Genomic DNA, 13,608 nt, shown 5'->3' on the forward strand with positions numbered 1-13,608 from the left:
TATCGAAATCGCGGTAAAAAGCTATATATTCCCTGTTGTCGGGGTCGGGGTCTAGATGCTCTTGCTTCTCATTAAGATTAAAGTTCAACACATAGCCACTTAAAAAATTGCTAAGAGTATTTAAACAAGGTATTTACGAAATACCTTGTAGAGATTGTAACCAGGTTTATATTGGTCAAACAAAACGCAATTTTAAAAAACGGTTAGCAGAACATAGAGGTTATCTTAATAGGCTAGAATATGAAAAATCGGCCGTAGCGTCTCAGAGTTAAAATACTAAACATGTCATTGATTTTGAACATTCAAACATTTTAGCGCAACCTAATAATTATGCGTAGAGAAATATACGCCAAGGGATTGAAATCGGCAAACGAAAAAATGTTGTAATGAACTTTGATGACGGTCCATTTCTAAATAATTGTTGGAAAAACCTATTTAAAAAATAACTGTCTTTATAGTTTTCTTAGCTCCCCCCCCCCCCTACTATTGTCGGTAAAAAACTAAAAATGCATTGTACGCGTGAGAAAAACTGTTTGTCTTGATGATGGCGCTGACGCCGCCGAAACTAGTCGACGATTTTAAATGTTTTTCAATGTTTTTTAAAATAAAAATTCTTACTTTATCTTTGAGCATTCCCTGAGGACCAATGATGTTTTCGAAAATGTGTTTCCCAACATGAGAATCAACAGCGCTCAGAGGATCGTCCAACAAGTAAACATCGGCGTTCAAGTACACTGCTCTGGCCAGACTCACGCGCTGCTTCTGGCCTCCGCTCAAGTTAATTCCCTGATAACAAATCCACATTAAATTGTTTTTTAATTAAAAAATTATTATATAAAAACTACTTATACACGGGGTCACCCTTATCAATTTGTGTAAATTGTATCAGCTTTCAATTATTTTTATCAGTTTAAATTTTAGTTTTTTTTTCAAACAATTTTGCTATTTCGAGCGCTTTGGAAACAAAGCTTTAGGTGAACTTTATTTCCAGAAATTTGAAATTGGCAAAACATTTTTTAGGAAGAGTTATATAAATCAAGAAAAGCCTGGATTCAGCTATCAATCAATGTAAGTTGGCTTTTGTTGTAGCAGCCTTAAAGCAGAAATATATAATTTTTTATAATGTTAATTTCTTCCCTAAATAGCTGAAATAAATGATGAATCTGAAAAATAAACGACCTCCATCAGGGTTGGCAAGAACCAGCCAGACAGTTTTAAACAAATTTTAACCACCGAAAAAATCTATGGTTAAAATAACTTTTTTTAAAAAAAATATTGAGAATTGAATTAAATATATTGAAAATTTGAAAAACTATTTATTTCAAATAAAAAATGCTTTTCTATTTCAAAACGAAACTAAAACTTAACCTTCACTTTTTGTCGTCTGTTACGCCGCCATGTTAGTTTAAAAGTGGATAAATCTACCTGCTTTTAATTAAGAATTTATGGTATGAAAGATATTCTGTGAAATTATCTCCACCTCTTCAGAGCATTGGCATGTTGTTTATTTGAAGCTAGAGGTCGGCGTTCGATTAACTTTTATCCATGAATAAAATAAGCTCGGCGATATTTAAATAATATTTATTTAAATAACGAATATTTGAATAATCGAAAGTGGATAAGCCTATTATTTAAACAAAACAAACAATTATTTAAATAAATACCATTTTAATTCAAATAAATGCTTGGTTGCGTAAAAAACATAATTAAATAAGTTAAAATTATATTCTTTTTACCAACTTTTGTTAATAAAATCGGAAATTTTGTGGATAATGAATAAACAATTCCGAGCACTATATGAAGCTAATGAATACTAAGGTTTACCATTCCCAAACGAGAGTTTGGATTGTATTACACCTAGTTGAAATTTCTGAAGGCCTTTTCGTTTCTTGGCTCCTACGCTGCTGCCCTTGTCTCATAACTTATTAAAACCACCCCATCGTTAGTGCTTTACATAATTTGTGAACGACCTTTTTTCATGTGAATGCTTTTTTCTGACCAGGCCTTTTTCGCAAAATTAATTTGAGATTTAATTTTGAAATTTTCTGGGTATGCGTATTTAGTTGGGAAGGTTTAAAATTAAAATTTGCAGACATATCGAATACGTTTTCGCGTTTTTTTATTTTAACCGATAGGTGCTAGAGAAACATTTTCAAAGAGTAAGTTGTAAAGCATACTGTAAAACCTACAATTAATGTTTGTTCGATCACAAACGAACAATTTTTCACTTAGATAATGAGGTCAGCAAAAAAAAGGTTCGCCATAGCAGGCCACAGGGTTCTTTTACAAAAATTAGTTTAATTAATTATTTTTGAGAATAACATGTCAACAAATAAGTGAGAGAAAAATAAGCTAGTCTAATTAAACCTACTAAATTTACAAAAAATGTGTATTCTTAGTTGATTTGAACAAAGGTTGAATTTAGTTTTCGTTATTAAACTGAAATAACCCAAAATGAAGCGCAGTCTGAGTCCTGCAAGTTTCCAAAGTTCAACAAAGCCTTGTTTTCCACTCTAATGATTGAATTATTTTTAAGTGAAGCCAATCGAAACACAATCGTAGGGTATGCGATATCCTGACAGATTTCCCAGTCACAACACTATTCTCGGAGCTGTTCGATATTCGCAGAACCATGGAGTAGTCAATCCAAGATACTGAGAAGCTGGTCGTCAAAAAAGAGCCAGTTTCAGCAAGCATTCGAAGTACAAACGTAGAATTGAGTTTGCCCAGAATCCGCATTTGGCATATCCTACACGATCACAGTTTCCATCCTTTTCTAGCAACACGATATCAAGCTCTCCATGATGGAGATATGGTTCGTAAGTTCGACTTTTTTAACTCGTTAAGCAACATGGTGAACGAAATTCCGGATTTTTTAATCTGCTCTTAATGACCGATGAGTGTATGTTTGGAAGATACGGACCATTTAACTACCAAAAATCTTTCGGTTAAACATCTTTTCGGGTCAGGTTGGAGATGGAGTCATCGGTCCATTTTTTATACCAAACCGTCTAAATGTGCAGATATACTACCTTTGTTACAGAATGAAGTCGCGGGCTCATCATAAGACAATGCTTTGGCCAACTACGGACAATTTTGTGGGCCTCCACATCAACCTCGAGCTGGTGTAGACAACCTTTACGCTGAAATCCAAAAACGATGGATAGGACGAAACGGACCAGTCCAATGGCCTCCAAGGTCGCCTGACTTCACACCGATGAACCTTTTCCAGTGGGGTTTCATCAAAGTTAATGTTTATGCGACAACTGTTACGATCCTGTTATGGTGTACAAACTTATCATTGAAACTTTTTCTATAGCACCTAGCGGTCAAACACTAAATTTAATAAAAACGTGAGCTTACTGCAATTTACAATTTAAAGCATTCCAAACTAAATACGCGTACCCTGAAAATTTCAAAATTATATCTCAAATAGTATTGGAGAAAAATTTTGTTCGGAGCATAACGAGTTTGATAGTTTAGTAAAAAAAAATTTTAATGTAGTTAAAACATATCAGATGGAAAACAGTGCCAGGAAACAAATGAACAGGTTAAAATGGTGAGCGCAAAATATTGTCGACAGAGTTGCCACAGGTCAGGGAAAAGTTAACGAATTTAAATTATAAGTGAAAACTTTACAAGTTGTTATTTATTGAAGCTTACCTTTACGGTGTTATTTGGAAACATTAATGCAATGAAACATGCTTATTGATGACGTACACAATACCTTTTCTCCAATTTCGGTGTCTTCGCTCGCGGGTAAGATTTTGAAATCCTGTGAAAGAGCGCAACCGTCTACAACATTCTGATAACTGGATAGATCAAATGTTTCTTCCATTATAATGTTCTTCTTCGCCGAAGCGTTCAGAATCCAAGGTAATTGTGGAACATAAGCAATTGAACCCTGTGAAATTATAATAAAAAGTTTATTATTAGCAGCTGGGGCCTTATTCTATCTCTCTCGTTATGGTTAAAAATGGCTCGTTACTCGTTAAATTTAACGAAAATCGTTAAGTTTATCGAAATCTGATTTTTAGCAATTCTATCTCTTAACGGTAACGAAAATCCGTTAGGCTTATTCGTTAAAGATAACGAGAGCTATTTTGGCTCGTAAACGGTTACGACTGTGCTCCCATTGGACGAAAGTATTTGGTGGTTTTTTAAAGGTTGAAGTTCACTAGGTTTTTTTTTTAATTTTACATCATTTTTGTGTGAAAATATAGATTATAATGGCGGTACGTGGTGTCTTTAGGATGGAGTTTTTAAGGCAATTATTTGAAAATGAAAATAACAATGCATGGGACCAGGAATTCATACCACGAACTTGGAATGGTTATCCGGCCGTATTCCCTATGGTAAGATCTCGGGGACCGTTTTCAGTGACGTGTATGAGAAAAAAAATCGCCCCCTCGCACGCGTCTCCCCTCTTTAGGAGTTTTTACCCCGCGCAACCTCCCGTTTTTACAACTGTAGTTTTTTGTTGTTCGACTCCCCGGCCATTTCGAAATTTAGGGTTTGAAACCCAACCATTGATAGCGACGGGTCAGCTCGCTCTCCCGACCTCTCCATGTGGAAGGATTAAGTCCGGCATTGTTAGCGCTGTCAAATTGGCAGCAGTGACAATACCCTTGAGAACCGCGAAGTCCGAATGACGAGGTGACCGTCGCTATCAATTTTCGACACAGGGGGATGAAATTATCTGAAACTAGGATTTAATACCATTGAAAATCGTATGAGAAAACACGTATGCTCTGACGTCAAAATGATGAAAAAAAAAACGGTCCCCTAGATAGAGACGGAAATCGGGCGAGATAACCATTCCAAGTTCGATGTATGAATTCCTGATGGGACTTAAGTGAATATACGCTCAAAAATCTGTTCAGACTTCCAAAAATTTTGGTTTTAGAACTTTGTCAAACTTTGGAAAATCGCCTTTCTGGCTCTCTGAGTACTGCTGTTCCAGTTGATAGCAAAGTATACGAAAACATGTTTAATATTTTAAAGAATTTATTAATATATTATTATTACCTAACTAGATATTGATTGCATTACGCTTTTACGCTGTGGGTTGCTATCAGGTTCCTATTATTGGGCAGGAGAACTTAAAAAGAATGGGTTATGAAACAAATGATAAATTTTATAAATTTTAAATAATGTGAAAAAAGGCACCTTTGTAACACCATATTTCATTGGCTTATCAATCGGTACTACGTCATCACTCGTTACCAAAACGAATTCGGAAATAACGAGAAAAATTTAACGAGAGCTTAACGAAACTCGAGATAGAATACGTTTTTAACGAAAATTCGTTAAGCGCTCGTTAAAAGAAACTCGTTATATTTTACGAGTCTCGATTTTACGAAAAAGATAGAATAAGCCCTATGACCTGTTTTTCTGTTATAGTTGGGATACTCAACCTAATCGCAGCAAATATTGATCATTAAGAAATATCACAAATTCCTCGTTCGGGTCAAGGGAAATTATAATTTTATTAAACCTTAAAATATCTACACGCAACTGCGTAAATTAAAGAAAAAAAAACCAAGTGTTAAGGAAATGAGAAAAATAAACGTCGACGTTTCTTTACGTCGACGCTCCGAGCTCCATGTAACCGTAGTCGATGATTAAAATGGATTTATTTCAGATGTCCAGGGACCTTACTTCTACATTGTTCAATTTCGAACGTAGAAGTGGATTCTAACACAATATATGTTAATATTAAACCAAATCTGTTTTCAGATGTACTTAATGTTCTATGCAGAACATTTATTTCCTAAACTTCTACAAGTTCGATTTTAAAATATCGCCATATTGATATTGTTCAATATTTTCACTCGTAAAACTGTACGAAAAAAAATGGCGTAGCACGCTTCTTGGTGCAAAATAGGCGAGCTTAAAGATGTTCTTAAGAGAACGGAACCTTGGTCGCATTGAAACTTTTCTCACTGGGAAATAGAACGTTTTAAATTTCAAATATAAAATAACATCAACACTATTTTCAACAGCACCCTCTGTGGTCAGATTTACATTCAAATCAGGCTTTGTTAAGAACGTTCTAATTTTAAATTAAATATACTACTAAAAATACTTGAAATCTTAATTTAATCATATAAATTAACTGTTATACTTATATTTAATTGAAAAAAGTTAAATTTTAACTTGTAAGACGATAGATATAGCTCTTTACTGTGATCTTGTTCTATATTTCTTCTCGTAAGACTGTTCTAAGAAGAACTTCTAAGCATGTATTATTGTTCTTAGCAGAACGGTACCTCAGCCATATTCGTACCCATTTTCTAACCCTTTGAAAACTGCAATCTGGCTTCCCCCGTCAGATTTAATTTAATTTCCTAGTAGTTGGAGCTTATGTGATATTGTAAATATTATAAATCCAAATACCAATTGTTTTATAAAGTCGAAACACAATTTTATAACGATGGTTTTGATAGAGAGATTGAACAAGCCCTAAAATATGAACGTAAAAGGCGCCAAACGGGGTAAGCCACCCGCAGTCACACATCAAACAGCAGCCCAATAGGGAGTGGGCAGCGTTGTCTAGCGACCACACGCATTATCCGCCGTCCAGTAGCTCTTACAGGAGTACGCCACTTTACTCAAATATGTTCATAACAAAATCTGCAATTTTAGCGTCTTTCATTTTAATATGTTATGGCTTGCTTAACCTCTCTATTATCTTGTACTGGTCTTAAGAGAATTATGGATTTAATTTGACCAGTTGTTGTTCCCTAGTTTTAGCTCAGGTTACGAGAGTAATATTTTAAGTCGCGATGTACTTGAATTATTAACTGTTAGAACTAATAAATACTGGGTGTTTTATCACATCTGTAATAGATAAAGAACGCTCGCCGGTGCCCTAACTGATGCCACTAATTCCGGGGTGATCAAACGCGTGATATTTATCGAAATGCCATCCATACAAAAATAATTCAATCTGAGGCGATTCAGGAGATTTAAGACAATAAGGTTTTTCAGCAGCTGCATTATAGGTTACATTTTATGGTTTTTACCTCTATGTCCCCTAGGAGGGGTTATACAATCATCGTGTCTGTCTCTCTCCCTCTGTGTGTTTTGTGCGTGCGGGTGTGTCGGTGTGTGTGGGTGGGTGGGTGGGTGTGTGGGTGGGTGTGAGTTCGCACACGATTGAGATGTGGGGCGATAGGCAGTCTTTTCACCCACGAAGTGGGTACATTTTTAGGTCCCCACTTACAATAATAGTTAAAATTAGTTAGTTAGCCCCCCTACTGTTAGTTAAAAATTTTTCCGACGTGGTAGGTAATTTTGATTGAAATGAGGGGACTTCGGAATATACACTGATCTCATAGATGTCGCTAGCAGTTACAATCGAGCGATGTCCCCAGGCCTACGAAACCATTCTCGTTCGTCTTCTCACCGTATATCTGGGTACCCAAAAATCAATTTTAATTACATTGGCCATGGGGGTAGAATATTAGATCACCACATATAAAGATGAATGTCCCCACATATAATGTCCCCTTATATAAATAAATAATGAACATTTCTACGCGTAAAATGTCAAGAATCCCATTGCCATATTTCCGGAAAATACAGGGTGTTTGTTTGAATATTTGTTATAATGTTGTAGTAGGCGGTTTAAATAAACATCATTCGTAATTCTTAGAAGTACAGGGTGTTTATTATTTAAATTCACGAAACAATCTACAATATTCAACTTACGTGTCTTAAACTAGGAGTACTATCTCGTGGAGGTAGATTTCAAGCAGCAACAGTCATATTTTTCGTACATACCGGGTGATTACTTTTATATTATCGTACAAATCTACAATATAAGGCGTTTAGAATTTGGTGTACTATCTCATTATGCCTTGACTGTTGTCGTGGGCAGTTTCAATAAATAACATTTGAATTTATATTTATGTAAATACAGGGTGATTATTTTTAGCATTGTGTACAAATCTAAAATATTCAACTTTCATGTCTTAAACTTGAAGTACTATCATATGGTGTTACTACTGCTGTTGAGGTAGATTTCAAGCAGCAAGATATTCATGTCATGGAGGTCCCCGCACACAAAAATGATATCCGAGTGTAAACTTATTTTTACACCAAAATCGGTGAAACAAAAGCAAACTTAAACAATAAAATTGAAAACAATACAATTAGAAATATTTACGATATAACCATAAAGATGTGTGTAAAAGTCCCAACATATCAATTATGAAGATTGTGAAAGTCCTCACTTTACCGCAAATATTTTTCAAACACTAATTTTAAATTGGCTACGAATATCTTATTGTTTTATGTATCGTCTCTAATCGAAAGTGTGTGTTTTTAAATGTTCCGATTGTTGGATAAAATGATCATGGAGGTACCCACATGCAAAAATTTCAATCCTGTTTAAATATGATTTTCTATAATTTAATTAAAATTTATACCTAAAATATATAGGACAATCAAAATATTCTATTAAAAACAGAAAAAATATTATATAAAGAAAGTTTAACAAAATTTCATTAAAGTGTGCAAACGTCCCCACATATGGATAACTAAGACTGTGTAATTTCCCACATCCGAAAATTAATCTTTTATTTTAAATATACACACGCTCATAATTGAATTGAAATAAGGCTTTGAAATTTGTCAAATTTCAACTTGTAATAATTTATTATCATTTTTGTGATACATCGATAACATACTTTTCACACTTTCGATTTATAACTTTGTAGGTCAGCTATCAACCTTAGAACGTTTAAATCAGAATGTGTAAAATAATTTGGTCCCACGATATCCGTTGAAAAGACTGTACAAGTTCCCACATCCAAAACTAAAATATTTGAATTAATTAAAATTTATACCTAAAATAGAAAGAACAATGAAAATATTCTATTAAAAACAAAAAAAATATTATATAATGAAAGTTGAACAAAATTTCATGAAACCCGAAACTGATCCTACTTACAGATCACTCTGTGATCTTTTATATGGTGATCCCATATCAAAACCTTATATAACAAAGATGTCAGTATCATGCCCCTTTTTTGTGTTTGTTGTTTGTTCGGGGACGAACATATTCTTAGGCGGGGGGAGATAACACGACCCGTTCGCTTTCTGGGCGTGAATAATGAAAAAGAAAAACAATTTTTCCTTATTTCCTACCCAGTTCAAATTCGAACTAGACTTCTAAATAGAGACTACGTCGACCGCTAGTGACCATAATTCTAGAAACTCTAAAATAGTTGATTTTTTTTGGTATCTTAAGATATTTAGTTTTTTAAATTAGTAATCGAATTCAGCTTATGTCCTGTCTTTATATGAATATTTTAGAGACTTACTTTTTCGGAGTTGTAGGAGAGACCCTAGGTGTTGAAGTATGTTTGGGGTTAATAATATTTTCATGATCTAAGTTTCTTTTTAACCCGTGGATTTGGGACTAGTATTTTGCTTATTTGCCATCATACATTTATTATTTATTATTTAAAATAAGAAAAAGGCGCAGAAAGCCGGAAATTAGAGAAGCCAAGGCTAGCAACTACGCTACTCCTAAAAATCGACTGCTCTCAATTTCTTACGGGTTTGCCAGATAACTATTTTTCTCTCACACAAAAAAACCGGCCAAACCTTTACCTCCTCCGAACTCAAATGGGGGAAAGCACACCACACCGATTTCATAGAACGCTCTATTGCCTTTCCCTTGACGGTTTACAGCAAGCCATAAGATTTTTCTCTAAAGGTTAACATCAACCCATTTTGAGTGTGTTTTAAGTTCGGACCCATAACGTCACTTTTATGGTTTACAATAAACCTGTTACCATTCTCAAAACGGTTAACACTAAATCGTTAGCTTTTCTCATATCATTTCAAAACCATTAAGATTCCCTACGAAGTCCATTTAAGGGTTGATAATAAAAAATAAACGATATTTAAACCCTTTTCAGCGCATTATTTTTTACAGTGTATTTGAGCGCTAATGTAAAAAAAGACATTTAACCGCTCATCTCCGCTCAGAATAACCAAGCCGCTCACGAGAGCTGCCCATCTCTGGTCAAGTTTTGAAAATATTATTATTAGACTACTAAAATATCATTATTAGTAGGAGCATTAAAGGGAATATACCTGCAGAGCAATCTTCATGGAAGGCCCCGTCAATTTTTCAAATTACCCTGTACAGTGGCGCCAAATATTTCTAAAGCCAAAGGTGTTCAACATCAAATACCTGAGGTTTTATTCCCTTTACTTAACGATTTTAGTTTTTCCATGGGCTTATTTTTATTTGCAATAATTTGTATATTACGAATATTGACTACACTTAAAAAAGGTTTATTATAAATCAGTGAAAAAAATACAGAATGTTATCTTATTTGTGTTCCACATTACAGAGCTTGACTCACTTCTCAAAAATTTCCCTAAGCAAATACTATATATACGCTTCGCTTACTAGACGGGTGTCTCTATACAAAAATATGTTAACACTTTCGAAACACGGGAGAAGTTTTAAACCAGCCGTTAGAGGTGCCACTAGAAGTACTGCTGAAGCGCAAGGAAAACTTTGACCAACGTCTGCTATTCTATGTAAGTTGAGCTATTGAACACGCCAGCGTACTTGAAGTGTATGAAAAATCATAAATGCTATTTCGGTTGTGACTACTGTGAACAAAAAGGTGTATAAGGAGAAAGTAATTTTTGATGATCTTAACGCTGAAATACGAACGGATGAGCGATTTAGGCAACATTCTCAAAAAACATCATAGCGCTAATGAACAATCTCCTTTATTTACCCTACCTATTGATACGATTACAAGTTTTCCGATTTATTATATGCATTTGGTTTGCTTGGAATGTATGAGACGACTTTTAGCTAGTTGAATGAAACCGAGGTCAAAGGTGAAACAGAAAACAGCCGTAATTAGTCAGATGTCCGCTAAGCTACTCAACGTCTCGAAACAAACTCCTGTTGAATTCAGTCTTAACTTCTTAAGCTTCGTATTTTACTTGAAATTGATCGATGGAAAGCCACTGAATTTAGGCAATTCGTATTGAACACGGAATTTTTTAATATTCCAAGGATTACTATCAAAAACCTCTTGTAAATCATTTTCTATTATTTCATGTTGCAATCTACATATTATGCAAGCCAAACCCTTCTCCAGAACAAATTAATTATGCTGAAACATTTCTTATGGCCTTTGTCAGTAGCGCGTAACAATTTTACGGCAAAAGCATTTATGTATATTTTAATTGTCTAATACATCTTCCTGGACAAGCTCGTATTTACGGAAGCCTTGACAACTTTTCAGCTTTTGCGTTTGCATCGTACCTTGGACAAATGAAAAAACTTGTTCGTATCCCTAGTTAACCACTTTTAGTCTACAAGAGGTTGTTAACCGTCTTATCGAAAGAAACCGCAGTGACCGTAATAATTTCACAATTCCTAACACTAACGAAATGGTAGTCAAGTTTGAAAATAGAAATGGGCCAACATTAGACACATCTATCGGACTGCAATTCAAAAAACTCTTAGTAAATGGTTTTACTTTCATTGAACGACGGCAAAGTGGTCGAAATTCACAACATCGTTAAAACTAAAGATAATATATATTTAATTGGAAAATATTTTAAAACATTCACTGACGCATACAAATATCTTTGTGACTCTTCAAACTTGGGAATCGCAAAAGTCTCAACTCTAAAACAATGGCCTGCTAGCGAGATGGCCAAAACAATTAAAATTTTTGTCAGAATCTATGTCATGTAATACTTCAGGAGTCATCGTTCCACTTCTTCTCGTGAACTAAGATTAACCGTAAACCGACATTGCTGTTACTTGAAAACGGTACTTATTTTTATTTATTATAATTTTTTTATCTGTGAACTGTTTGATTTGGTTTCTTCGTAAAGTCAATTCGAGTAAATTTGTACATATATACTTTGAGACTTAAATTGTTTTTATTCTTTGTAGTGTTTAACAACGTCATTATTTCTAACGTTAGTAGGTAGAAAATGAGAGTTGAGCCCCACGTGGATCTATGATCCCTATGGGGATCCATAAGGATCATGCGTGGATCTACCCCCATAAGAATTGAACGTGGATCTCCTCCATAGAGAATCAACGTGGAGCAAAAATCACCGACTCGAGTTCGTTCTCTTTCCCAGCTCGGCGCCGGTAGAGACAAAGTACGAAAAAGTCCGTTGAAATAATGACTTTCCGAAGCCTCAATGCGGCGTAGAATACCGAGCTTATTAAATAGGCGGCTTCCTATTTCTTTACGCAGAGGGAATGTACCTTGAACGTGTTTTACGGCGAGAGAGACGAAACATTAGCTATATGCTTAAAATAACGGGGAGCGAATTCAAGTGGAGGCTAAAAGAGGCGACGAGAAGTAATGTAAAGTGAAAGAACGGTAGACCTTGAAAAACGGATCCTCGGTTACGGAGTTTCTCCCTTTGCCGGAAAGGGATCCTATATGAGTTATTTAACGTGGTTTCCAATATCCGTCGTCCGTCGAATATAATCGCTTTTAGGAATAAGTCTAAACACGTACTCCATCGAAATATTTGAAATTTAAAAACATACAATATTAAAATAACGGGGAGTAATTCGTATTTAATCCACACTGACTTACACGAAGGTCGTTTGGTCGTATTTAGGTACTATATAAAGGGACGTCGTTGTTACTCCGAATTTATTCAGAATTTTGTCCGCTTGAGTACCACATCTTGGAACATTAACAATGTAAGTTTCTATAACTTTTAAAGGTATTGTTTTTAAGACTTGTTTTTCAAAGAGCGTTTTTTTTTTTAAAGGTCGTCGGAAAAAACATGCATCTTGGAAGTGAACTTTCTCAGAGCGAATGGACAGTACGTTCTCAAAGAATTGGCCTATATCATTGCAGAGACTGGGGAAAATAATGTGTATTCTTTCCGAGCACCATTCTCCTACCATGAACTATGTTTACGAGACCGACGACAGTGTGCGTGGATTTCACGAAACATCTGTGGAATGGAATGGAATGAAGGGGAATACGTAAAAGCGGATTTGGATATAATTATTCCTGACATTTTGTCAAAAGCGAGGCGCTTCTACACAAAAGGGTTGGAAAAAGCGTCTTTCCTTTCAGAACTTTTCGGTTCGAAGATAGTGAATATAGAAGATATCGGATGCCCTAATTTTACTAGACTATCAGATATATGTCCACTACAATGTAAATACCATGTTTATAATGTAAACTGTGCTTTATTTAAGGCCTTTAAAATCAAATCATGGAAAAATGCGATAGTTTGTTTTGAATAATAAAAATCTTGAGTTCTAATAAAAACAAATGTCGTTAATCATAATATAAGGAAGGAGCCTTTTAACGCATCCGCGGTTTCTAATTTCGGTTGCATTAAGAGCGACTCGTCGCTGCGCCGTACTAGTTGAGGAAACCTCGCATGTTGCCAGAAAGGAGAGTTGTTAGTCTTGAGGGTTCTATTACAAATTGTTTAATAGAAAAAATAAAACCAATTCAATACCTAAGTATGTTTAAAATTCTCGCATGTCGCCAGATAGGAGAATGGTTAGTCTCGAGGATTCTATTACAAATTGTTTAATAGAAAAAATAAAACAAATTC

The 13,608-nt window shown here is 34.9% G+C and overlaps 1 protein-coding gene across 1 annotated transcript in view; it reads right to left on the reverse strand.

Moving 5' to 3' along the window:
- LOC149923375 (multidrug resistance-associated protein 1-like) overlaps positions 1-13,608 on the reverse strand; it is an 82,738-nt gene that overhangs the window by 33,624 nt on the left and 35,506 nt on the right. The window contains exons 6-7 of the mRNA XM_090161606.1: positions 3,728-3,904; positions 619-786 (exon numbers count right to left, since the gene is read on the reverse strand). Coding sequence (XP_090017732.1) covers positions 619-786; positions 3,728-3,904 — 345 coding nt within the window. The remainder of the gene's footprint in view (positions 1-618; positions 787-3,727; positions 3,905-13,608) is intronic.

This window comes from Leiobunum rupestre, chromosome 10 (genome assembly GCF_980474605.1).
Source record: "Leiobunum rupestre chromosome 10, qqLeiRupe1.1.hap1, whole genome shotgun sequence".
NCBI classification, from domain to species: domain Eukaryota; kingdom Metazoa; phylum Arthropoda; class Arachnida; order Opiliones; family Sclerosomatidae; genus Leiobunum; species Leiobunum rupestre.